Genomic DNA, 27,059 nt, shown 5'->3' on the forward strand with positions numbered 1-27,059 from the left:
ACTAAATCACAGAACAACATTTAATCTATAATCAACATTAATCTTGTCTTTATGTTGCATGGTTTCCATTTGACCACCCACACTAAACATCTGCATGCACTCATGAGACACCGTAAGGTGACTTGAATAAAAGCATATCCTTTAAATGAGATAATTCTTGACTAGAAGTTCTGCTGTCCATAGCAACAGAGATAAGACAGATAGAATCACGAATGATGTAATAACCTGGCCCCAGTGACTCCAGAATGGTTGCACTGACTTTACACTTACATTAAACAAGAAGGTACTGGAGATATGCAAGCTTCTCATGGCAAGGTAAATTATCATCTTATAAATCCATTTACTGATTGAGATTTTGATCATGCTGACCTAGGTATCATTTACCCTGTGGTTAAATAGGTAGTAATAAGTTATTAATATGTATGGACCTCAGATCTGACAGTGTAGAGGGACGGCTGAATCAAAATTCAAATTGAACACATTTTTTAAATTTTTATTTTGCCAGAGGTTTTGATTTAAGATATAAGTTTGGACCTGCTATAGGAGCTTAACTTGAGTTCCCCATGTATTTTGAGGCTGTGAAAGATTGATTTACATTTTAAATGCTTGTGATCACCAGAGCAAAATATTTGCATATGGTTCATTTTGTGGGTGCATTAAATTTCCTCTTTCCTCTCAGTAAATAATCACCAGTGTGAATATCCTGTGCAGAATTTAAAAAAAAAAGGGTGGTCTAATAAATTCATACATTTAACATAAAGTGGGTCGCTGTACGAAATGAGTGCTGTATCTCTTGTATCAAGTGTTTAGGCTTTCATGTGCGTCCAAGTGCACACCTGAATGCCACACATTTAGGGACAGAGTGTTATTACAATTACTATAACTTCACAGCATGTTAGTGCATATCAACAGTTGGTGGTAGTGATGCAACATGACGCAGGAATGCACCAATGAAAGAGAAGAAGAAGAGGACAACAAACCAATGAAAATATTGCAAGCTTTGAAAACAAAAATCAAAAAGTCTTTGCAAATGTTTTCTCATGTAGAACATGTATTTACCTTTTTAAGCCTAAAGGGGACACAGTGTGTTTTAGTGAGAAACTAAAGTGAAAAACTAAAATTTGTGAGTTGGGTCAATTATTCTGTAGTTTAGTAACTGTAGTGAATTCTAATAATAATTCAGACAATATTTTCTGACACTTTAAGACTCACTTCTTGATTTCAATGTGCTTTATCTGGTTTAGCATTAACAGCAACTATAAATAAGCAAGATTACAGTGTGTTTCACTTTAAAAGTTTAGTTAATCATTTTTACTTATTATTAATTATGTTACTAGGTGCTACTGGGATAAGAGCATGTGTCTCTTTAAACATCTGACTTGTTGATTTTGTCCCATGTGGTCTAATAACAATTCAAACGAAGGGGCACTGAGCGTTTGCCACTTTAAGAGTCGGTGTTTTTGATTTTAGTGGAGTGTTTGATTTGCTGCAGTAGTAACCGTGTAAATAAGTGAGATTGCAGTGTGTGTCGCTTTAAGAGTCAGTCTTCGGGTGGCTTCTTGATATTAATAGAGCTGCTGTGTCTTCCTCCTCTGACGTAATGCCCACAGCCTACAGAGAGAGACAGGCAGAGAGGTCCTGTCACAGCAAAGCGATAACACTAGTCTGAACAAAAAAAAAAAAAAAAAAAAAACAGATAACGAGCTGCTCTGCTTTGGTTTGCTGCGGCCAGCAAATCCGGGCTCTGGGCGGCTGAATAACATACTATAACATCGGAATATTGCAACACCAGAGCCAAACTCACTCACTCAGTAATCAGTCGGTGTTAGCCTAGTTTAATGTTGTTGCCGTGAAGCCTTAACTATCTCTCTTTCCCTCTCAGACCAAAGAAAAAAAAAAAAAGAGAAAGACAAGCCAAGACACAGTCACCCCGTCCGACATCATCAACAAACAAAAACCCCTCAAAGAGACGAACCAGCCAGCCAGCCAACCAGCCAGCCAGCCACCATCTTAACAGGCTGCTGAAAGAGACACACACAGAGAGAAAAGAGGCTAATGCTTATTTTGATCAACAGGTAAGCAGCACCAAAAAGAACACTAGCAACACAAATGCACACCATGCATACAGCCCTCTCTACTAGTTGGTGCAGTGGCATTGTAAACGGCAAAAAAAAAAGAGAGAGAAAACGCATCGGCGATGCACGGTTTGGAATTGTAGATGGCGAAATGCATGCTCTCGGACAAGTGGGAAGATGAAATTTGTTCGTCTTAAAAGGAAGCCGGGCTATCAATGCTGCGTTTGGGGGACAAAATAACGCTCTGTTAGGCGTTAGTAGTTTTACGACGGGCAGCAGTCGGTTTGCGTCTTATGTAACTAACGGCCTGAGCGGCGTCGGTGAGGAAAGAGGGATCTGCTGAATGAGAGGGAGGAAAGAGCAGCACCGCTTTGAATTCACATGGCAATTTACATTTAGGTTAGGACACCCAAACGCTACACAAATACAAATTGGGGGGCTACTGGGGGACGGCTACTGCTTTGATTTAAGACTGAGTTTGAAGCCAGCAGCAAGGGGACGTGGAGTGACTTAGTCGCCTCAAGTAGGTTTGTGTTTTCTATAAGTTTTGTTTCTTGTCTCTTTTTTTGGACACCAGTTCACGATAAGTGGCATCCTGACTGAGCTGCGAGAAGCCGGTGGCTTGGCGTAATTTTGTCGCCACAGTGTAGCGCTCCCGCAACTACTATGAGTTACTTTTTGTTATTTTCATTGATAACTTTTTCGATACTGTTCTAACTTGCAAACTTGATACTCAAGTTCAGATTTCTTGGTGACGCACGTCGTGGAGTGAGAGAGAGAGAGTGTGTGTGTGGGGGAAAGATGTTTATGCTGAAAGCTGAACACAGTTAGATGCTTGTAGTTTATTTGGGCTAAAAGTGGGAAACTGGTGTAACTCTGGATCAAAGAGACTGTGTTTATTAGGTGGGTTTACAGCCGATATGGCGCTGTTTTTGCACCTCTTTCATTGTTAGGAAGCTCGAGAGCGCATGGTGATGTGAATTGTCGTAAAAGATCACCGAACATCCTCTCTTATCAACTTAAAAGGAAAACCAAGTACTTATTAGGTCAGACATCGCTCGTTTATTTATTTGTTGTTGTTGTTGTTGTTCAACTTTTCATGAGTGATGCCGGGAAGCCTGAGTTGCATTTCCACTCGACTTTGAAAAAGTCCCCCCCCCCCGGTCGTAAGAAACTGTGATGTTCCTTTGAGATAAGGGAGCTGGGTAGGCATGACAACTCTGTGGGGAGAGCAGAGTATGTGAAGCCAGTACAATGAGGCACACACTGCAAGGAAGCTTTTTACATAGTCGTTCACAGCTCTCCAGTTCTGGCCCCCAAAGAACTGCTTATGTGTGGACCGACTTTTATTCAGCAGATAACCTCAGAATTTTTTTTTTTTTTTTAAAGCAGAGCAGGCCCGAGATTCTTCACCGTGACCCCACGATTGTGCACATCTGTTTGAAAAACCTGACACTCTGTGTTTTACTAACTAATTAATTAATGAATTCATTCATTCATTAGAAAATCTTGTGTAGCTGTAAATTTTATGCTGGCTATTTCTACAGTCCTTCAAGCAGAAAGCATGTCTATTCCAATGCCAAGCAGAAATTAGTACAAGCTATTTCACAGACTTTTTAAAAGCACTTTAAAAAGTAAACTTACGTCTTGGCTTTTAATTTGATATCTCAAACACTTAGTTAAAGTTCCTCCTTCCTTTGTTACCTTTAAAGTTTTTCCCCGACAAGTAGTAGTTCTTTTGCAACTTTTGCAAGTTTTGTGTCCTTGGCCACAGCAGCAGGAGGAATTTATGCACGCATCTCTTCAATTCATAAAACTGTGGGGATCGCTTGAGTTAAAATACAAATGAACAAAATGATTTATGAAACTTTCAAGGTGTAGTTTACTTTGCAGTTTTGCAGTCAGCATTCCAACGCAGTCTACCTCTGAAGCTTTAAGCACGGAGTATTTTTTTCGAGCACATAACACCACTGAATCTTAAATGAAGGATAGACAGGAGTGTAAGCCACATGTCTTCTGTAGGATTTATGATCATGGCATATTGTTATTTTTATGAGTTCTTTGAAATGAAAACACTTTACAAAGTCACAAAAACTCTGTCAGCATTTAATCAAGTTTCTAAAGTTTTGCCATGGACGTTTTGGATATTTGTCTCAGTTAGAGTTCAGTATATTTGTGACGTGTGTAACTTTTTCTAACAGAGTTTGAACATCTGCTTTGCATGCATAATGGTGACATATTTCTTAATAGATCCACAAAGTCCTATAGATGTAATCAAGTTTTTCTGTTGCTTTTTTTATTTTTTGTGATCTAACATAGATGATATCGATTCAGTAGTTTGATGCTGATCACGCCATCTCAAGGCACTCTGCAAGTAAATCAGGATCAAGTGCCTTTTAACAGCCATCCACTTTTCATTTAGTCGGGAATAGTTTTTTGACAGCGTTTTGCTGCCCTGTTCTGTCCGTCTTGCCCGTTAATGTTTTGTGTGATATCACACACTCCAGCCTTGAGTGTAGTTGTTCTTAAGCTATGAATGGTTGTATGTCCAAATGACACGTTCTTATATCTAAAGATCATCATGCATGTAATATGCCTTTGTTAAACTTTTATGAAGTTTGAACAAGTTTCTATAAAATTTGCAAAAAAAAAAAAAAAAGATCTAGCAATGTATCAGTCTAGCTCTGTAACTTTTAAATTCTCCTCTTTCCAGACACTGGATATTATTGTATCTTATGGCCTTGTTCGTAGCTGCTATTAAACGTCAAAACAGTTGACGACTTCCTAAAGAGAACCTCTGCTTGTAAAACTCTTTCCTGTGTGTGTGTGTGAGACAGAGCGGGAGAGAGCACAGCACTTTTTCCTGTCTGTGTATGCGTGTGTGTGTGTGTGTGTCTCTGTATGGGCTGTGGAGACAGCCATGGCTTACTCATATGGCTGCAATATGTGAAGTCTCTGCGGTGGAATTGGGAAGAGAGAAAGTTTTGGGAGAGAGAGAAAGAAACGGAACGAGAGAGGGAGCGAGAACACATGGACTGAGGGAAGTCAGAAATGTCCTGTTCAACTAGCTGGAATGTATCTCCTGTGTTTTATTGATGGTTTGATGTTCTGTAAGACATGAGGAACAACTGTAGTGATTTTGTGGGCTGCCATGCATTTGTCTTTGGTTGTTTCAAAGTAGTACCGCGTTACACGGGAAGAAGGCCAGTTTGAGATGGAGTGTAAAAGGAGACTTCAACCCAGTTTAAGCTGCTTTTTTGGGGGGAAAATTGTAGTGATTTCGTTGGTAGACACGTGATTCATTTTGCTGCCTCAAAGTCGTGAAGGGATTTGAAAAAGAATGAGCCATGGAAATGTTTGTTATGCACCATAATTGTCTTTAAAAGTCTTTAACTGTAGTTGTCATAGTTGATAATTATCTAAGAGTTTGCTTTTTGATTGAAGACTTTCTCTGGAAATTTGATTAATATCAGTATAAAGAGGCAAAGTTATCTTATATTTAAAAAAAAGGGAAATAACTGTAGTAACTGTATAAAATAACTGTAGTTAAAGTATATATAGTTTGGAACACAGACGTTTTTGGTCGGTCAAGATTTAAAGATGTTGTAAAAACCTGATGTGACTGTGAATTTTACACAGTGAAGTCAATAATCTGACCTACGGCAGATAAGACCCCATTCATCAAAAAAAAAAAAAAAAAAACTTAACAGTTTGTAAAAGTTTTGCAAAACCTCTCCTGTTTCTTCTCTACATCATCCAGTAGAAGTATTGGAGTGAGTTGAGGTGTGTATATATATATATATATGTATATAAAAAACGGAATGCACTGAATACTTCCTGCTATAACCTTTGCTAGGTTGTTGCTGTTTCTCTCCTTCTGGTCCAGACTGACGTGTGTCCTTTCTCAGAGCTTTTTGTTTTATTCCATCTCTTTAAAATGCATGACACAGCATGAGAACTGACTTCATCTTGGCTTGTTATTGCTGTCACATAATAACTGGTATTCTGTAGGTAGATTGGATATTTAGATGCTAGAAAATTAAGTAATGTCATTCACAAGTCTGTTGCCCGCCACAGATCAGTCTTTGAAGGAGATAACAACCCTCTAAAAATCTGTTGAGCTGAATGATTAAGACAGTTTAGAAATGAATTGTTAGTTACTACTGGAGTGACTGAGCTGGAATCAGGAGCAAGAGGTTTTTCAAATCAAAACTTTGATTTTACTGTTTAAGTTTTGAGTGCTACTTTTGACTTTTTTCTGGGTACATTTTGATGTGTCTAGTAATTAAACATATGGAAAGCCTTGCTTAAATATCACAGCATAAGTGTTCACAGGTGACATTTATTTTACATCGCCATGCCTCCAAATTAACCATATTGTTTAAACACAAGAAGATCAGATGAGGTAGAATTATTTTCCTCAGAGTTTTCTTTGCTTTTTATGGACACAGGAATCCTATTTATTTTTAATTTCTAATCCCATTTATTTTTAATAAATGTGAACTGTCTTAACTTTCACTGTTTCCAATAAGCAGGAAAAGATAGCATCTATTAGAGCAATCAGCCGTTATTCATCTCAACCCTGCCTGCAGTTCAGATAAAGGAAAACATCCATTTGTCACGGATAGTTTATTTAAAGAAAAAACCTTTTTGCAAGGCTTCTGGGTCTCTTGGCTCATAGCTCTGTAGCTAGCGCTCCTTTATTACCCGGTTTCTTGTTTTGCTCATATCCCAAGGACACAATTGTTTTTAACTTATTTTACTGTCTGGACACATTGTTTTGGCTCTTTCATTGCTCTATATTAGCTGCTTGTAACGTCGGTGATACAGGGATTTGAGCTTATTCTCCTGTTGCAGTTACTGGAAGTCAGTCTGGAAAAGAGTGTCTGCTAAATGCCCAAAATGTCATCCCCACTCTCTGTCTGTGGTTAGTACAGCCTTGTTTAGGCTTGAGTTTGTCTCTAATGTCTTTGGTCTATTTTAGACTTTTAAGTCTGTCTTTTAGACAGCCTTCTTCAGATAACGAGCACATGGTCCTGGTTTAGGGTGAAATGATTCCCCACCCCCCCGCCCTTTTTTTTTTTTTAGCTTTTTTGGGGACATACAAATCCTAAATATGGGACAGTTTTTCTTCCTTTGATCTGAGAGAGCAAATAATCCTTCTGTCACGATACAGTGCAGACTGATAAAGTGGTGGTTGAGCGGATTTAGGCATATACCAGTAGAAGGTGGTGACACAGGCAGCAGTAAAGCCTTGTGGTTACAGAGACTCTCTTGTTACCAAAAGGTTGTATTGTTCAAACTGCACAACACTAGCTTGCTCCTTGTAAATTACTGAGTATCCGCTAAATCCCTAAAATGTACAGTGGATAACATTGTTTCTCAAAGGGCACATATTGTATTATATGATAGCAGATTTTGAGACCATTTTTAATCTTCATTTAACACAACTTTGGCTTCTGAGTGAGTGAATGAACGCTCTCTTGTCTGAGAAACCTGCTGGCTTGTTATGTGATGTGTTATGAGTTGCGAGTTCTGACTGCTTTGACTCAGCAGCGTACCTATCACGCTGATGCTTCCTGTGCACCCAGACATTCAGTTATCAATCACTGTGCATGTGAGTTTTGACCTTGTGTAAAACACAGTGAATGATTTGCTCCAATGCTGTGTTCAATTAACTTTCAAATAAATCATGTCCTAATTGAAAATGAATCAATGCTCATTTGCACAGTTGTGAGCAAATGAATTGCAGTTGCAGTGAGAGAACTGTCTCATGGAAAGATCTTGTCACATTTACTACACAGTAGTTTTTTCTCATGTTCCATGTGTTTGACAAATTTGACTTTATGCTTTAATCATATAGATGTAAGTTGCAGATTTTCCACAAGATCTAGAGGTTGCGTGGCTTCGAATTGCGGCATGTCTTTCTCTGTGCTACAGGTGTTGTCGCAGGTTTGAAAGGTTTTGCAAAGGAAAAAGAGCTCAAATGCTGATGACTGTTTGTCATTAGGAAAGAAATGTGGCTTTTCTATAAAGAGTTGTCAGTGACTATCTTGAAACAAAATAGACAGAGTGCAGTTGGTGTTAGAAGCAAGATCAGATTAGTGTGAATAAAACAGACTCAGATGTGTTTTGCATGTTAGCATCACAGAGACCTTAATAAGAAAAGTTTAGAAGCCCTGGGCTCTTTGTATTAACTCTGCGTTATAAGATGATAGTAAATCGTTTTTTATTGAGACTCTGTAAATATAGTCTGTCAGCCTATTTACTCTCTGATGGTGCATTAAAAGTAAGTTTGATTTATGCTGTCCTCTGGCATTGTAGGTCTTGTTTTGATAATAGTCAATAAAACTTTCCACTTAATAATTTCACCTTTGAAAATGTGGTTCCACATTAAAAGGTAAAGGCCAATTACAGTAACTTGTGACAATATATATTGAGCCAAAACCTGCAGCAAAAATCATTAAGAGAGAATCAATTTTACATTGAGGTGAATTATTGGCGAATTGCCCTTTTTAAAGTTTTAATCCTTGCATAATGAATTTGAATGAGCTCCAATATTGCCTTTTCTCATAGCAATGGTATTTTATAAGACCGTAGTTGGTAGAGTAGACCAAAAATGCTTCAAGCTGTCCCATCAAGACCTTGCCTCATTTTTGAATTTTTTTTCACATTTTCTTTTTTTATCATTTGATATTATTTAGATATTTTTTGGTCCATACATGCAGAGTAACCAGGGTTTTTTTGCTTGTGTTGTTTCCTTAAATTGTTCGCCTGGTTTACAATACTCCAGGTGGTTTCAATAAACAGTCACAGTATCTCGGAGCTTGTTACCTTCAGAAAAGAGTCACTTGAAGTCATTTATTTTTTCACTGTGTATAAAACATCTTGAAATGACTTGAAAATAGTCAAGAGCAAGATAATCCATCATTTTGAGTTTTGCTTCATTGTGCCAGTTCACTGTTTACCTATTAGAGCACATACTGTTTATTATGTGACAGTTCGCCTGGTGTCAGTTACCTGACAGCAGCAGGGAGATGTGGAGCTGTGTGTCAGGATATAATAACCCAGAATATACCTTCTTAAAAACTTTATCACATTTGTATCTTTATAATTGGCATGTCGTTGTTGAAATGTTAAAAATGCAAATGGCATGCATTTCTAAATGACTGGGAGAGATCAGCTAGGCATATTAATGAATACATTTCTCCTTTTTTAAGAGGTCCAAATGTGAATTAAGAATTGAGAAGATGATTTTTTCAATATTATAGATATGTACATTCAAAGGCCGTTGTAGACACACAATTTTGTATACTTACTCTATTTCTGTGGTAGATCAGACAGTACAGTAATGAAGAGATGAAGAAGAGATTACAGAGAGTGTGACTGCGACATGCACTACAAGCTGTTAAAATGGATTTAAACTTGTAGCGTTATGAGTGCATTTGTATACTGTTCTCAAGTGTTCCCATGAGCACGACTCCATCTGTAATTTCTTACAGTTTTCACACAATACCCAGCAGGCAGACAGCGAAAATTAGCCACGGAAAATGTGACAGTGGCATAAGTGGCATGAATTTGGACGTGATTTATGTTGTAAGATTCTTTGTGTTGAAGCTGAAAAGGCTGTGCAACACACAGATGGAGAGAGTACTGAACCGTTTTCCTCAAGTACTGTATGCTTAATTCAGTGAGACTTTTCTCGAATAGAAGTGGTAAGGTTTTTTTTTTTTTTTGTTGTTTTTTTTTGGAGAAAGCTACTTGGACAAAAGTTGTCTCACTCCAAAGTGAGGACACAGTCGATTGATTCCAAATGAAATAAAGTCACTTGATTTTACGTGAACCACTGTGAAACAACATATCCACCTGTTGTTTTGCAGTAGAAAGTTGTAAGATCAAGCATTTTGCACTTTCCGTGGTTTCGCATTTGTATTCTATCAGCAAGTCATAACATGCACAACAGATGAGAGCTAAAATAACTATGTTTCATATAACATCACATTTCACTTAAGCTATTATCAGGCCTAATCTGAGTTATGAGTTTTCTGATGCATCATTATTTGGGTATTTTTGATGTGGCTGTTGTCTGTTCACAGGTCATTTGAATTCTCTGTGGTTCAATTCTTTTAAATCTTTTAAAATCAGAAATGCGCCACTTCTCATGGTTAGACTTTCAGTATTGCAGTGTTGGAGAATATTCATTTCCAGACAGCAGAGCATTGTTGATAGATTCTTATCAGTTATTCTAACAGTCTATCAGTACTTATCTCCCTTTGTTGAGGTCAGATCTGTCTCATTTTCTGCTCGGTTATGACTGAACTGACTCACTGATTGTTTATTTCTGTACTGAATGTTAACTGTCTTTCTTGTCACTAGTCAAACCAAGAACCTGCACACCCTTGCACACAGATTTCTGAGCTGATGAATTTGTTGCTTTCTTTCTGTCTATGTCACACTTTTTCCCTTTTCTCTTTATGGGCCTCTTTCTCTCTGTCTTTTTCTTTATCTCTAAATCTCTCTCTCTTATACTGTTAGCGTCACGTGTGCTTGATCATAGTGTAACCACTGTCAAAATACTCCATTTGCTTGCTCAGAGATTGCAATTAAGTTTCATTTCAAGTGTAAATACACACTGACATTTGTTTGCCATTGTGATCTTTCTCAGTCACAATAATATTTCTTCCAAGGTTTGATGTGGCACACTTTTCTGTAACAAACGTGCCTTTTCCCCTGTGCATGTCTTGCACTCATGCAGCATTATCACTTGCTAATACCTCTTTATTTCATGCATGGGTGTGTTTTCTGTGTGTGTGAAATGCATTTTTATATGGTCATGCAATATTAACCCTGCCAACTGCGATGGGTTTTAACAATATTTTATGAAACTGTCCTTTATATTTAGATCTGTGTTTTCTCTGTGTGTGTGTGTGTGTGTGTGTGTGTGCATGATAAAGTGTGAAATATGAAACAATTTGTTTAATTTCTGAACATGTACATGTAGCCCATGCAGCCTTGTTATTACTAAATATGTGCAGTAGAAGGGGACCCATTTTGGCTGCTTTAAAAAGCACTGCGCTTGCTCGCCTTCTCTCTCTTGCACACACACACACGTACAGCCCCATTAGTATTGTAGTCTGGGTTCTGGCTAAAACATCTGGTGGCTGAGTAACTTTTCAAAGTAGTCTTTGTCCTCACTCTGTGTGCATGCATGCGTGTGTCTGTCAGTGTGAGCTTTCGTCTGTGTGTTTGTATGTCTGTGTATTAAGGGGCAGACTTTTTACGGCGTCCCGTCAAATTAAAACTGTGATTTAAATGACTAACATGTACATTCTTTTTTTTCCATCTTGTCCTAAAACAAATAGCCTCTGCTGATTTTTTTTTTGCGTGTGCCTCTGGTTGTGTGGACTGTTTAAAAAACATTAGAATAAAGATTAAGCATGGATATAGTAACTGTAATTAATGAAGTCAGGCCCCTTGTGTTTTATTTTATCCATGTAACCCTGGCTGGGCCGCTCCATAACAGGGAGACAGCAGAAAGAAAGCAGAGGCTCCTCCACCTTCCCTCTGGTCCAGCTTGACATTTGTGCCCGAATCTGAAAGAACCAGTAAAATCTAGTTTGATACAGTGAAACTGTCTCACCTGTTCTCTGCAAGATGGGGCTGGGCTCGGTTACTCATACTTTTAAATAATCCTGCAGTTGCAGCTTTGGGCTTTGGAGGGTACAGACCTGCAGACAGTTTTAGCTGATGCCCTCAGGGCTTCACTTCAAACCACATAAACTTAGAAAGGAGCAGGGATTCATCTTCTCTTAGAGCAGTTAATTTTCTCTTACGCAGCATTTTTAAAGGTGTAGCATCTTGTCTTGGTGCAGGAACTTTAGTTTAATGTGTGTATCACATATGATGCAGGAAATTCTTTGGCGTAAAATGAAACAGTTGACTTTGGGCAGAAAGCCACAACCTTGGCTAGGGGGCCAAGGTAGATTTTATTTTTAAATTCAGTGGCACTCAGTCCTCAGATTAATGCCAATGATGGGGTTATCTTGGTGGTTGCATAACACTCTTGAATGGTTTCGAAAAGTGATCAAATCACATTTCGACACCTTCAGCCCTGTGATGAGGTGTCACTGTGTTGCAAGGAGGGCTGGTATCAATATCAAGTATCAGTTTTGTCTTAGCAACACGTGCCCCAATAATCAATTTATGACTTTGTGTTTGTGATAAAACACAACTCCATGAAATGTGACAGTTTCCTAAAGCTCGAGGTTTGGGAAAGAGTGATGGGTATTTTTCTGTATTTTGTGACACTTTATAGACCAATGAATCAACGAAGTGAGAAAATAATCAACAGATTAACTGATAATCTTTTTTTGCAGACTCTCACAGTGGTCCTCCTATATATATAAGTCATAACATTGTTTTTTGTAACTTTTTGATAATTTTTTTAAACCTAGTTTTTGCAGATTATTGTTTAAAGTAGTAAACCACATACTTTTTATAACACTATCCAAGTTGCCTGCAGTGATTATCTCCTCAGAACTCACCTTTGGGTCCTGAACCAGCATTTGAATACCACAGAGATTCATGATATTTGTTACCATCAGCATGTTCCTTCTTATGGATAAATAATACATTTTTGATGGTCAGCATATTTTTAAAAAGTGTCACTGAAAGGGGAAGTCTTCTGGTTGTACTGATAATATACGACCAGAAGACTTAACACTCTAGCACTCTCCTTTAAAGGATCAGATAAGTGACATTTGTCATGGTTAGCGTGTTTTATATTTATATATATATATATAGTCTTTCATGAGAAAGGAAAAAGTAAACTTGCTGATATGTGTTTGTGTATGTGTAACAGTGTGCTTTTGAAGTGTCTGCTGTGTGTGTGTAGAAGTGGATGCATGGATAGATAGATGATGGAGGGAGGGAGATGGTTCTTTTTTGAAATGGAAATTAAGGGGGCACACATCTGGGGGTCTTTGAGACTTTTGGAGGTGGGGGGGGGGGGGGGGTAAGGTGGGTGTCAGAGGCCCACAGTCAGAAGTGTGTATGTGTATGTGTGTGTGGATAGTGGGGGGTGGTGCTTTAGGAAGAATGGATGAAAAAGAGGAAAGGGTAGTTTCTCATTTCTGGAGAGATAGGAGGGAGGAGATAAGGAATGGAGGACAAACAGGGGGTGTCTGTGGTCAATCTTGGCCTGTGGAGTGAGGAGACAGAAAGAGAAAGTGAGAGAAGGGAGGGGTGGATGGATGGATGGATGGATGAAAATTTCACAGGAAGCAAAATAAAGGATAAGGAAAGTTACTGAAAAGAGGCTGTGACAGAGAAGAGCAGAGACGGAAAGAGCATCTGAAACATTTTCAGGCAAACAATGAGGGAGCATGAAGGAAAAAATAAAGTCAGAAAGGAAGTGTAGAGGGAAGGAAGGAAGGAAGGATAGATGAATGGACAGAAGGACAGACGAGGAACTAATTTACATAGACACAGGAGTGGGAGGAGGAAAAGTGGAGAGAGAAAAGGGGGCAAGAGATCACTTGCTATAGTCGAAAACTTTACGGCTGACAGTTAAATTTACTTAGGGCCTGTGTGTGTGAGCGTGCTTGTGTGTGTGTGTATGTTGCGGTGGGTGGAATAGCACAGTGGGGTGCGTGGCGTTTGTTCTGCAACATGGCTTTTGGGCTTTTTAGTGCTTCACACACAAGTGGTCTTCTCCCTTTTCTTTAGAGGCTGATTTCACCTAGCTGTGAGAACCTCTCTCACTCTCTCACACTGTTTCTCTCTCTCTTTTTCTCCCTCTTGCTCTTTTAGACGAGTCAGGGGGTGAGTTAAATTATTAGTTTAAATTCCCATCCCATATTAAAATATCAGTTTAGTGTTGGGACTTTATTGGTTGATCTTGTGTTTTTTCAGTTGTGAACAATGATAACAACTTTTAAACCTGTGTAACATAATAGAAAGGTGTGCTCTCACATACGTGACATGCACTTTATTCACCTTTACCAAATTTAAATAAAACCTCAGGGGATGTGCCTGTTGTGAGATAAGATAAAACAAGTGCTCCTCATATTTTTGTTTTTCAAACAATAAAAATGTTCAGGATTAGTTGTGAAGGAAGAGAATACTGTAGATTTGTCTTGCCAGGCACTTAAAACAGCCTTAAAATTGGAGTCATGTCTTGAAGGATAAGATAAAACAAGTGCTTCTTACTTTGCTTTTCAAATATATTCTGGTTGAATCCCAGTAATATTGCACCATGGGCCAACGACGTCCCTTAGACTATACATGTGGGTTTATGAAGCAAAATGTCTCCAAGAGTTCTGAGGATGTAAAAAGTCTCTCCTGAATAACACTTTGGAGTTAGGCAGCTTTGACTGAGTCCAATTTTACACATGAAAATGGAGGAGATGGGAAAGAAGGAAATATGGAAAGAAAAGAGAGTGAAGAAAAACAGCATTTGGTGTGAGAAGTGACAGATCTTACCAGATGAGTTAGCAGCAGTGATTGAAAAAGTGGAGCACAAATGTTTGGGGTACCGCACTGTTCTTAAAAGTCACTACAAACCATCATGTAAATGTAATGCGTACAGTCATTAATGGGTTGCTGTGCTGCCAAAATCTAGGGCAGATCCTTTTGAATAGATTCAATTTTCAGGTCTTTGCACATTACCTGGAGATCGGTCCTGTGCTTTAGAAAGAGGAACATTTAGAAAGGATCTAGAGTGATGAGGTCTGGGGCACACTGCTTTAGTCTGAGCCTTCTTCATGCTGTAATATCATACTACGGGGTCCAGACTGCTGCTTTGTATGTGATGCCTTGTTATTCTTTGACCAACAAGCAGTACTTCCAAATGTATCGGATGACTTTCCCTACTAATGCGCACACACTCCTCATAACCCTGTTGTGTGCCGTTAAGTGAATATGAACTGACTATGATCAGTGGAGAATTGAGAGTTCACAGTTAAAATTGGTTGTTAAATTTGCTGCAGGTGTGTTTTTTAAAATGAGTGGTTTGTGGAATCTGAATAATAAACCGAGATTATGTAAGGAATGATATGGCTCCAGGGCACTAATTCAGTTTCCCTATCTTTTTGCAGCAGTCATTATAGAAACCATTCCTTGCTACAGTCTAGGAAAGTGCGACATGCTTTGGCATCAGTCACAAGATCAGTTTTCGGGCTTTACAGAAGATTCAAATCAAAGGAAAGTTAATAGCTCTTAGGCACTACGAGTATCTTTGATTGTGACACTGAGAAATATTAAAGCGTGTATTCATTGCTGTGAAAATTGTGCATGAAAGAAATTACAGTGACTCACTGTGATTCTATGATCGTATTTGGCTTTGAATTTTGATTAAAGTCCAGTTTTTGATTGGAGCCCAGCCCTGCATTGACATCACTGAGGCCCTGAAACCTCCTAGTCCTGCTTCCCGATAGTGTTCAACAGGGAAACGCTGCTTCACTTGGCCAGTGTGCCGATAGAAGGGCTCTGGAAAGGAATATAAAGTCAACATTGTGGGTTGAAAATGTTCCGTTGTGTGTCTGTACGCAAACGTGTGTGTGCGCGCGTGCGTCTTAAGTTTGTCCAGACATTTTTCCCGTCGGGCCAGCCGCTCGCAGGAAACGTCCGATTCTCCAGGAGTGGAAAGTGTGTGTGTGCATGTGTGTGTATACACTGCCGGTCAAAGGTTTTAGAACACCTCGATTTTTCCAGCTGTTATTTAAATTTGCATAATTCAGTGTCTCAGTGTTTCTGAAATTAAAGCAAAGAACAAATAAACAATTGGAGATTAGAAAAAATGGAATCATGGGACCTTAAGTCCTAAATTTAATCTAAATTTTTGACCCATCCAGCAGCTGAACACCGGCGCGGCATTCTTTCTACAAGAGAAACAAATATTATTCAGAAAGTTTGTCCAGCCACTGTTACAGAACTTCCCGAATGTGTTCCGCTTGCAGCCTTCACTTTCTGTCCAGTTCATCCCAGACCAGCTCCGTGGAGTTTAACCCTCCTGTTGACTCGAAGACAACAGGAGGGTTAAGTCCGGACACTGTGCTGGTCTTCCATCGTTTGAAGCCACTGTCTAGTTCTTTTCTTCTAATGCTTTGGGTGATTATCTTGCTGTAGGATGAACCCTTGACCAACCAGTCTGTCTTCCTTTGTTAAACACCTTTTTCTCACCATTCTGATAGCAAAATATAAAATATTACTTCCTGCAGTACAATATTGTCCTAATAATGCATCAGAGGGTGCAGTAGCATAGTTTGTTCCAACACTGCCTTTGTACAGACAGAGGGTTTGTATGTTGGGGCACATATAATACTTGTTTGCATTAAGCTTCAAAGCTTCATTTACTCCCATAGCTGTAGGAAAGCTGTAAGCTGTAAACTAATTTCTTTAGCCATGAAAAAGGCCTGTTTTCTATGAAATTTACATAATTTTCCAGTTTTTGGTGACCCAAACTTTTGGGGAGTTTATTGCTTACCTTATTGAATTGAACTGCCTACATTAAAAAAAAAAAAAAAGGAAAAATGGGAGTGTCCTAAAACTTGACCGGTAGAGTACATGAGCAAGAGTTGTCTTGACTTGTGTGACAAGTGTGTAGCAGTGTGTCCATGGCCTACTGTATCAGCCTGTTTCTTTCTGTGGATGTGTGTGTGTGTGTGTCTGACTGACGTAATGTTTGAGCTTACCCAGACACAGACAAACCAAACCATCAGACACACATAGGGGTGTGTGCATGCATACGTGTGTGTGTTTAGAATCATCAGATATGTCTTGCAGACTTGGGCAGGCGGGTGAGATCTATGTGTGTGTGTGTGTTTCTGGCAGAGCTGTAGTTTGTTTTCCGTATTTTGGGGAAAAAGACAGCTAGGCAAGAGTCAACAATCAACATGTTGATTTATGCAGCTACTAGTTCCTTCCATTACGCCTACAACTACCACTGAAGCAGAGTTTGTTCTCCATTATTTTTGATGTATGAGAGTCTTAGCTGTGGAGAGCAAGGTCAAAATCAACAGTCCCGTGTTGATTTATGCAGCTCCTGGTTTCCTGCTACTATCGTACATCAAGGCAGGACATTAACACCATCCACAGGCTAATGCAGATATTGTCTTGACTGTAGTTGGTAGGTTTGTCTCCTCTGTCAGCCACAGCAGCAGTTTACCAATCATCATTTTGGTTTTACTGTAAAAACAAATTTAGATTTGAAATCTTGTTTGCTGAAATTTCCTGGATTTAGCACCAGCCTTTTACCAGCAGCCCTTAAAGTTTTCTTTTCTGGTTTGCAAATTGTAAATCTTTAATAAGTCCTTTAGAGATGTATTTGTTCCATTGCCTATATGTGTGCAGTTTAATTGAATGAATATACTGTAAAATAACAGTTTTAGATGTGCAAATTATGATCAGAATACAATAATTGTTGTTAAGCATGCATAATTGTATTCCTTGCACTGTTAGGGTTTCAAGTGGAAGCGGACTGATATTATTCCTTTGATAGTTTATTTAAGAACGAAGAGGAACATATCATTTATGGGGAAGTGGCAGTGTGTCAGTAACTTTCACGTGCATCTGTGTCACAGCAAAACTTGAAAGTTCTGGGCGTTGCTTACAGTTATGAATAGACAGACCGCTCCCTCAGTTTTAACCTCCTCATCTGAAAGATCTGGTTGATCAAGGTTGCTGACTGACGTTCCTGTGAAATCACTGACATGATCCTGTTATGACAGTGTGTCCTTGTCTCGTGACAGACTTGATGAAGAAGTTTCTGCTTTGTTCTGTGGTTGTTCATCCCTTCTGATGCACAGGTAGCAGCAACTTAACATGACACCAGCCAACCAAATCTGTGCGCACAATGTTAGTTGGATAAAAAAAAGTATATAGAAACTTATATAATTACAAATGTAGTTACTAATTGGAAGGATGCACAACATACAGGCTCATTTTATGAAAAAAAGAACTGACAAAATCACTCTACACAAGACAACAGTTGTAGTGTGATTTCGGCTTTATTTTCTTGTAAAATGATCGCTCAGAGAAAACTGGAAGCTCATTCACTTCTATGTCAGCTGCCGTGTGGACAAATTGAATGGGACCATCTCTGTGCCTGACCTCACTCTTGGGGCAACACCTGTGACTCTCTTCTATGGAAAGTAGCTAAGGGTTGTCCAAAAAAATTGCTAGGTGCTTCTTTGAAAAAAGTCGCTAAACCCTGTAAACGCCTTTAAACGCCCCCTCAGTGACTGTTCACACCAGTTCATTTTGAAAGAGCAACAGCCAATAGGGAAACTCCAACACTCAACCAGCCAACCAGTGGCGTAACTTCATCAGTCAGCCAATCACTCAGCGGCTGACATTTGCGTTGTTTGCTGGCCCAGCTGTTGTGATCCGGCCAAAAAAACAACCAGAACTCCAAAATATTCAGTTTCCTATCAAAGAGGTCAAAGTAAAGCAGCAAATCTTCACACTGGAGAATCTGGAACTAGTGCATTGTTGAAAATTTTGCTTGAAAAATAACTTAAAACAAGTAATCAATTGTAAAAATTGTTGCCGACTAGATGTCTGAGGATCAAATGTGACTCTAAACTTACTGGTGACTCTAAACTGTGAGGTTAGAGTCATTAGACAAAAGGAATTCATTAGGAACAGTGAAATATTCTGGATGTAATCATAGACAGTCATCGGGACACCGTTTTGACACGGACATCAGCAGTTAGTGTCAGCTGCTCCTCAACTGCTCATAGCAGGGTCCGTTTTCTGACATGTCCTCCGCTGGGAGCTATCATGTTAGTTTTTTCTAGCCAAGGGATAAAAACCGTATTGTTTCATTTATTTCTGCTTCATCAGGCCATTTCACAGAAGGAGAAGAGGAGTTGTCACTAACTGACTGGACGTGGCATCTGTGTCACGCCTGGGGGACAGTATAATAACAACAGACTTGGCTCTTCATGAAGGTGGGGTTAAACTGTAGTCAATTTAAGAATAATTTAATATTTAACTTTTTTTTTTTAAACTCATAACATCAGGCAATTTCAGGCTCATTTTTTAAAGGCTTCTGGTAATTAGATAGTATGTTTAAACGAGGAATGAGGAACAGATGTATCTCCTTTTCCTGTTGTTTGCCTGCTCTTTTGTCTCTTATTCAGCTTTTGACATTAAATCCAGTAGTGATGAGTCAAAAACTAGGAAAAAAGAGACCTGTTTTCTGTCTGTGTATCCAGGGCGGACATAGTTGTGCCTTAACTTCAATTTAGTCATCCTATTTTTAGCATTCAAAACATAAAAAAACAATTACAACCAGTTAAAAACTTTAAGACATTGTTTACAAAGGGAAATAAATGCAAATGTACTTTTATTAGCTGCTATATGTGTTTGGAATGTGAGCACAGTAGGTGATGAATTAGTTAAATCATGCTATTTTCAGATGGTGTTTGCTGTGCGGTTCAATTACTTTACTAGGTCAAAGTTAACCCAAAATTTTATAACTATTATAAACCATTGAAAAATCTGCTTGCCAAAGCCGTCTGTTTGCTTGTGTTATCTGATTTTCTGTCTGTCTTAGATATTTCTGAGAGCTTTTGAACATCACACTTTGTGAATTTAAAATCTAAACGACCAAAACAACAGAATAAACCTATAATTTTCAGATGTAGCTTTTGAATAAAAAAAAAACATTGTGGTTTCCTGTCTGTCCGATGTGTAATTGATGGAATGTGGAACTAAACTCAGTCTACATGACATCTAAAAACAAACCAATAGGCATCAGAAGAGGCCCTCATATCTGTCTGTTGGCCAGTCTATTTGTTTGTGTTGATACAAGATAGTTTTATTAGTACATGCGAACATCAGCGTTTTGTATTTTAAATCCAAACATCAAAACTGACTAAAATAATCCATTTCAGATGGAAGAGTTGAGTTGGGTTGAATATGAAACAATGTGTTCTCTGTGCTGTAATTGGTGGAACATGGAGCTTAACTCTGTCTACATAATGTCTAAAAACGCAGTGAGACACATCAAAAAGGCCTTTCAAAGACAATCATTTTCCCGGGGACAGAGGGGAAAAATCACTGAAACACGAGGAAGAAACAAGCATAATTAGTTTGACCACCATGTCATTTGAAACGGCATTAGCAATAACAAATCAAAAAACAATAAAAGATGAGAACAATGATAAATTAAAGGGCTTGTGTTTCATGGTAAAAATGATTGAGAATGAATTTGAGTTTGCCTGGTTGTGAGTGTGTGTGTAAAGTATGTGTGTGTAGAGTGTGTAGAGTATGTAGAGTGTGTGTGTGTGTGTGTGTGTGTGTGTGTGTGTGTGTGTGTGTGTGTGTGTGTGGTTAGGTGGCGATGAGACCGCTTCACATATGTATTGGTACTGTGACCGTGTGTATGTGTGTGTGAGTGAGGGAGAGTTAGCGAGTGGGTATTTGTGTGTAATCATGTACGTCAGGCCGTCATGAATGGTGTGTTTGAGACAGAGCGGAGTGTGGAGTTCCTCGGGCTGGACCAAATTGGAAACAGAAAAACAAACATTCCCTAGGAACCCCCGCTCTCCACCCCCACCTCCGCCACCCCCCTCGTCTGCCGGCTAGTGGAGCAGTCCAACCTGTCTGGGACAATGTAACGGTCTATAGTCGGACTGGACCACACGCATTCGTGCAGGGGGGTCGGAGTGCAGGAGGCAGCGGCTGTGGTGGGGAGAGTTGCAAGGGGGTGGGGGGGCTCAGCCACAATGACAGTTGGAAAAACAGACAGAAGAAGCATATGAATATGACAGAGAGCTCAGTGATGGATTGATGGGAAAGATGGAGAGATGGAGGGAGAGAGAGAGGAAAAATGAGATGGAGAGTTTAACATTGATGGACATGAGATGTAGAAATGTGAGTTGTAATAATGAGAAAAAGAGAGTCGGGAATAAAAAAATATGAGATAAGTCATTGTGGAGGAATAAAGAAAAAAGAGGAGGATGAGGAGAAAAACAGAGGGGCAGGGAAAGACAGTGATTGAGTAAATGAATAAGCAGCAGCTCCACTGAGTCAGAGTTCCACAGGGAAAATATTTAGAGTCACACTCACCCTTTAACTAAAAGAAAACTTTTTCTCCCTTCGCTTTTCCTGTTGTGAATACTGCTAATGAGTAAGCCGCCCTCCAGTTTTTCTTTTTCTGTCTTTCATTTCCAAAAAGAACTTTCTTGTTTTTTTTTTCCAGCTCTAATAGCTAATGCTATTATGTGGTCAATCATGTAATAACCGGAAGCATGTGTGTGTATGTGCTGAGTGTAATTTCACAGTTAGAATTTTACCGCCTGGAGGAAACATCAGAATGTATAACTGTGATCTTTGTGTTTGTGTGTGTGTGTGTGTGTTATAGTGTTTTAAGCAAGGGATCATTAAAATCAGTGTTCATTTAAAGCAGAGAAATATCAGATCTTTCCATTAAGGACACCTCAATATTACCTTGGAGAAATTTTGGGTTACCTGGGGGAGATGTGACAGTTTCATCCCAAATGCCTACCTGGAAATCATCAACCACTTTTTCAAAAACATGTTTATATTCTCAAAAACATTACTGTTTTAGATGGGAGGGTCTTTAAAATGACTCATAATTTCAGTAATGACTCATAATGTTCTTTACTCCTCATGCCAGCAATCTCTTTTTTTTTCTTTTTAAACAGCAGATATCTCTTTTCAGATAATGATGCACTCAAGTTCTCAAATGTCTGTTGTGTTAATTTTCTGTCTATAGTCCAAACAAAGTTAGAACTGCATGAGGATGTGGTCGGGACCTCACTGGGCCAGGTAAACCACTGAACAGGTATCCTGGGATATGAAAGCCCAGTGTGTCTCCCAGGCTGAGGAGTCAGTTGTGGTGGTGGGTAGCGCTGTGTGTGTCCGATGTGCATGCAGAGACTCACACAGTTTAGAGGGGGAGAGTATAACTTAGGTTATTTTCTGTAGCTGCAATTTACAGATGTTTCCTAAAAGCCTCACATGCAGACTATCAGTAGACGCTAGAATTTACAGATGTTCCCTAAAAGCCTCGCTTCCAGACAGCATCTGTAGACTAGGTAGGTGGCTGTGCACAGAGAATCCTCTATCCCCTGCTCAGTCGGTCCAGTGAACACAACTCAGACAGGTGTGTGGCCAAAAATGTGTTAGTTTGAAAAGAGAGAAATACGGTGTGATGTGAGATTTACCTAAACTGAAACCAAGTGATTTTATCTTCCTGGGCGGGCCGCCCACGTAGAGCTTATGTATGGGAAATGCTGTATCTATTTCAGCTTTTTTGCTCCTTTGCTTTTTTTTACATACATTTAAACTTCAAGCACAGAAGTGAAACTCATAGTGGGAATGTAAAAATAAGTAGTTCTGTTACACTCAAAGAAAGACGGGTTAATGTGCATGGCCTCAGCCTGTCTACCTTATCAAAGAAAATGAAACAGTGGCTTTATAAGCAACTACGATACAAGTTCCAAATGTAGACTCTGCTCTGAATTGTGCTTGTGTGTACGTGTGAAGACTTCAGATTTCTGTCTTATCCTCCACTGATACACGCACACCTACATGCATACACACACTAGACAAACTGACCCAAGGAAGCTTTGTATAAATACAGACTCAGATTTAGATTTGCGGTAAGAGGGAGAGAGAGGCAAGATGGATGGAAAGAAGAAGAAGGGGTGGCAGAGAGAGAGAGAGAGAGAGAGAGAGAGGAGTGGTACAGACAGAGAGGGTGGAGTGATTTTTGTGGTTGGGGCAACAAAAGGGGGAACTGAGAACTGGAGAGTCTGACATTTAACACTAGAATTACCAAATAAAGACAATATAATTGTCAACGGTTAGAGCCACCGGATATGTGATATGCAGTCATTTATTTTATTTATTAATACCTGGAAATTGCTTAGCAATGACTCCTTTGTTCTGGTTTATAAAGTGATCGATTTTGAAATAGAGCGAATAATAATTGTAAAAAGAGAGAAAGAGATTTAATGCCAGTGCCACTGATTGCCACCAAAGTCTGTAATGGGTTGCTAATTAATTCCTTGTGGTATTATTAGTGGCTTTTTTTTGTCACCAGTGTATTGGCAGCAAACTGTGCTGAATACTTTGTTCAGAGTATTTTTTTGCTGACTGTGTGCGTTACTGATATGCTTGTTTTATAGATAGCTGTCATTAGACTGTGCCCACTTCTGTAACGTCCCCTTCCTTCCACACACACACATACTAGAGGTATTTGCTTTTAATTGTGCCCCCTTGAGCATGGCCTTCCACACTAACTTTTTTTTTTTTTTTTTTAAGATGGATGGGACACAGTTTTCAAACAAATTTGTTTCACCATTCATAATCGCAGATTTTATTGGAAAATGTGAAAGAAATAAATTGCTAATGCACTGATGCCAGTTGATAATTATCCTTGTCAATAGCACACACATTTGGTGATGTGCATTATCAGTGGCTTGACTTTATCCCAGGGCCTTAAAACAATCTTCACATGTGAAATGTATTGTCAGCTGTCAAATCTGGTGATAAAACAAAATTGGTACCATTACAGTTTGACTGGCCAAGGTCTCAGGAGGGCACTAAATATTTTTACTTATTGTGTAACTGAATAGCTGGTCAATTTGGACATTTGAAGTCTGGATGAAATTGTTCCCTGTAAACGTTAAATATGGACAAAATGAAGTCAAATAGGTTCCAGTAAATGTTGCAGAATGTGCTAGTTTCTAATGTTATTTGTCTTTCTGTCATTTTCCAGGTTGTTGAGGTGATGGTGACAGGGAGAAAGGCAGCCTGCATTATACTTGTTACACGGATCTACAACACGCTTGATCAAACTCAAAACTGTGCTGCCCAGCTGTAAAGCATAAGAGGAGAGACAGCCCTGGACCAAAGGTAGCTGATGCTACGTGGAGTTTAAGACCTACTTAAACTTCAGTCAAAGAAGCTGAAAAGTGGCCTGTGGAGTTAACGTGGACCTGATAAAGAAATGGAGGGATATTAGTTTGGACCTGGCGCCTGGTTTCTGCTTTCCATTACAGCGTGGAGTACGGAGGGCCAGTAGCCGAACTGTGCTGCTGGACGGACCGTTGCGGCGCAGGGTCGAATCGAGCCGCTTCAACAGAACTGATGCCAAAGCGAGGAGTCAGCCATGATGTTTTTATAACCTGATGATCAGCAGAGGTAGGACATATTTATATTTTAATCCATCTAGTCATTTCTGTTCTCATTAATCTCTCAGTATGATGGTTAATTTCCTGATTAAGTAATATCCATTGCTAGGATTATATGAAATAAATCACTTGACAAAAAAAACAAAACAAACTTTTAATGACTTTACTGTGCATAAAATACAAAATAATTTATAATAATTTATTTTCATGTGTTAAATCTTACATGTTTAAGTAACATTTAGTAATTCGATCATAACCCTTATAGTGTATTTTATTAATACTTTATCATTAATTATTATTTTTTAATATATTATTTTTTAGGTTTTTAGTTTTTTTTGGGCTACATTTCAAAGTCTTATTCATCATCTGAGGGAATTTGAGGGAATACCCATGTGTGAGGGAATACACACGTGTGCATTTTTGTGTGGGTGTGCATGACTATTGTTGTTTAGTTCTGTGAGTCATGATTTTGTTTAAACTAAAAAAAAAACAAATAAACACAAAACTACATGCATAGTTGCTTTAGACGAGAGAAAAAGGTTTTGATCAACATCCCTGCCTCTTAAAGTCTCGACCAGTTTGTGGGTCTTGGTAGATTAACGTTATTGCCTTAAGCCAGAATGTGAACAGGGGGTAGTTTACTGAGACTGACTGCTGATGAGATGGCGTTTAGGCAGAGAAACAGTGCTCTGAGAAGTATTATAAGAACTGCTCTTAGTCATCACAGTTGGAGGAAGTGACTGTGTGTTGCCTTGAAATACTACCCATATGCTGTGGTCGTAAGATTTAGCTGCTTTGCTTGTGAGGGTGCTGAAGAATGTCTTGTGTGTACATTGTGTGACATTATGGAGCGACTGAGTCTTCGCCAAACATTACCTGCTCCTCCATCGTGCCTACTTTGTTGCACTCTGGTTCAGTATACCTCATTAGCAGAGCTCATTAGTTCCTCACACACATTAAAGTTTAGTGGTAGCAACTTGGTCAGTTGTTTAATCGACTGGGTAAAATTATGTAAGTAATTGTTACCAGCCGTGTCTTGTTAACCGAACCTTTCTGACATGACTGTTTTGATTTTGCCTTTCACATTCTGTAAATACACTGCTAAACTTTTACTCCACCACTACAGTGGTAGTAATGTTGGTAAGTACTAGTGGAATAAAAAACATTGCTGAAGCCAACCTGCTACATAGACTGGTAAGGGTGAGCCTGCAATTACAGGATGATGATGTGTAACTGGACATTTCTGTGTGTGTGTGGAGTGAACGCAGGATCGATGTTTTTAAGTGTTTGAATGGAACAGGCCCCTTTTTCTGTTGCTGCATGCATTAACCCATTCAGGAGCGGCGTTCACACATATGCAGCAAATGCAAATACCTACAGTTGAGGTTATTATGTAAGCGTACGTGCAAACTGCAGTGGTTTGTGGTGTGGGTACTTTACAATTATAACGCTGTGAATATGAAATTGTGTGCATGTGTAAAGGAAAAGTTTTTGTGAGTGGAGTCATTTTGTTGAGTCCGTACTGTTAATGCAGAATCCTTATTTATGTACTTGTTGGTGTTTTTGTATGTATAAGAAACAGGGACTGACTTTTGATTTTAGTAAAGTAAGCAGTTGTATATATAATATATACTGTATCATCTGGTGATGTGTAGTATGGTTCACTTTGCACTGTATTGTGCTGGTTCAGGGTTATTGCAAAACTGTGCATTTAAGGTGCACACTCATACACAGACAGGTTGAAATATCAGAATTTGTTCAGGCCTGCATCCATTTTTCCCCAGTCATCAGTTGTACAAAGTACACACACACACACACACACACACACACACACAAACAACTGCTGTACTCTACTCCTACACCTGTGTCACCACACATGCTGAAGAACACGGTTTCCTTTTTCCCACACACACACGCTCATTCTCGTTTTTTTTCTTGCTGTCTCAACAGTTTTCATTATGAAATGTTTTTACCGAGGGGGAAAAAAAGAAGACTGTCCACAGTGAGGGTTCTGTATTATCTGAGTTATTGGGACGTTATTTCTGGAAAGATAAATTTGGTAGGGGGGAGAAGAATTAGTGGAGAATTTCCCCAAAATCCCCTCCTCTAAAATTTAAAGGCTTTAACATCAATCGGACCAAGTGGGACCTTTTTTTGTGTGTGTAATTGGGTAAATATACCCTTTAAGAACAAATGCAGAATTTATCTGTTTGTGTGCGTCTGTGCTCATGTGTGTATGATCACTACACGGTATCAGTTAGCCTGTTACTCAAATGTGTTCGTATAGCTTAATGATTAGTGCAAGCTTTAGTAAATGGGACTGGGTATGTACATATGAGGCCTTTTGCGCACATGAGTTCATATGTGTGCGCTTGTTTATATATGTGTGTTTGTGTATGTTTTTCATTATGTGGTATGGTGGCTTTGCTTGGTGATGTTATTCAGCAGGGCGGATTGCTTTGAGCTGCTTGATGCTTTTAGCTGTGGTCTGTGTCTGTCTGTGTGTTTGTGTGTGTCCAGCTGTGTCTTCACATGTTCATGTTTGCATGCTCTTCAACTGCGTATATACACATATCCATGCGCGCACGCTTGTATGCACGTATGTATGTGTTGTGGTATTATGTAGTCTTTGATGTGCTAGTCAGATTTTTTAAGAGTTTTAGAAAACTGAGGAATGTTGAGTAGATACAATTCATTCAGGCCCACAAGCAAGTTTGACTCTCATGCTACACACAAACACACTTACACACACAAACACACACATTATGAAAAGATTCAGAAGTTTATTTCTGTGATGTAGTGGCCCACAAAT

General features: G+C 39.1%; 1 protein-coding gene across 3 annotated transcripts in view; it reads left to right on the forward strand.

Annotated features, from left to right (window-relative positions):
* Window positions 1–1,610: 1,610 nt before the first annotated feature.
* trps1 (trichorhinophalangeal syndrome I) overlaps window positions 1,611–27,059 on the forward strand; it is a 118,071-nt gene continuing 92,622 nt past the window's right edge. Inside the window, exons 1-2 of one of the 3 annotated variants that reach the window (XM_041053151.1) lie at window positions 1,611–2,075; window positions 23,833–24,257. In XM_041053151.1, coding sequence (XP_040909085.1) covers window positions 24,245–24,257 — 13 coding nt within the window. In that variant the 5' untranslated portion in view covers window positions 1,611–2,075; window positions 23,833–24,244. Of the gene's footprint in view, window positions 2,076–2,487; window positions 2,603–23,832; window positions 24,258–27,059 lie in introns of those variants that run through there. The other 2 variants (XM_041053154.1, XM_041053153.1) reach the window with 2 other exon arrangements.

This window comes from Toxotes jaculatrix, chromosome 13 (assembly GCF_017976425.1).
Source record: "Toxotes jaculatrix isolate fToxJac2 chromosome 13, fToxJac2.pri, whole genome shotgun sequence".
Classification (NCBI taxonomy): Eukaryota; Metazoa; Chordata; class Actinopteri; family Toxotidae; genus Toxotes; species Toxotes jaculatrix.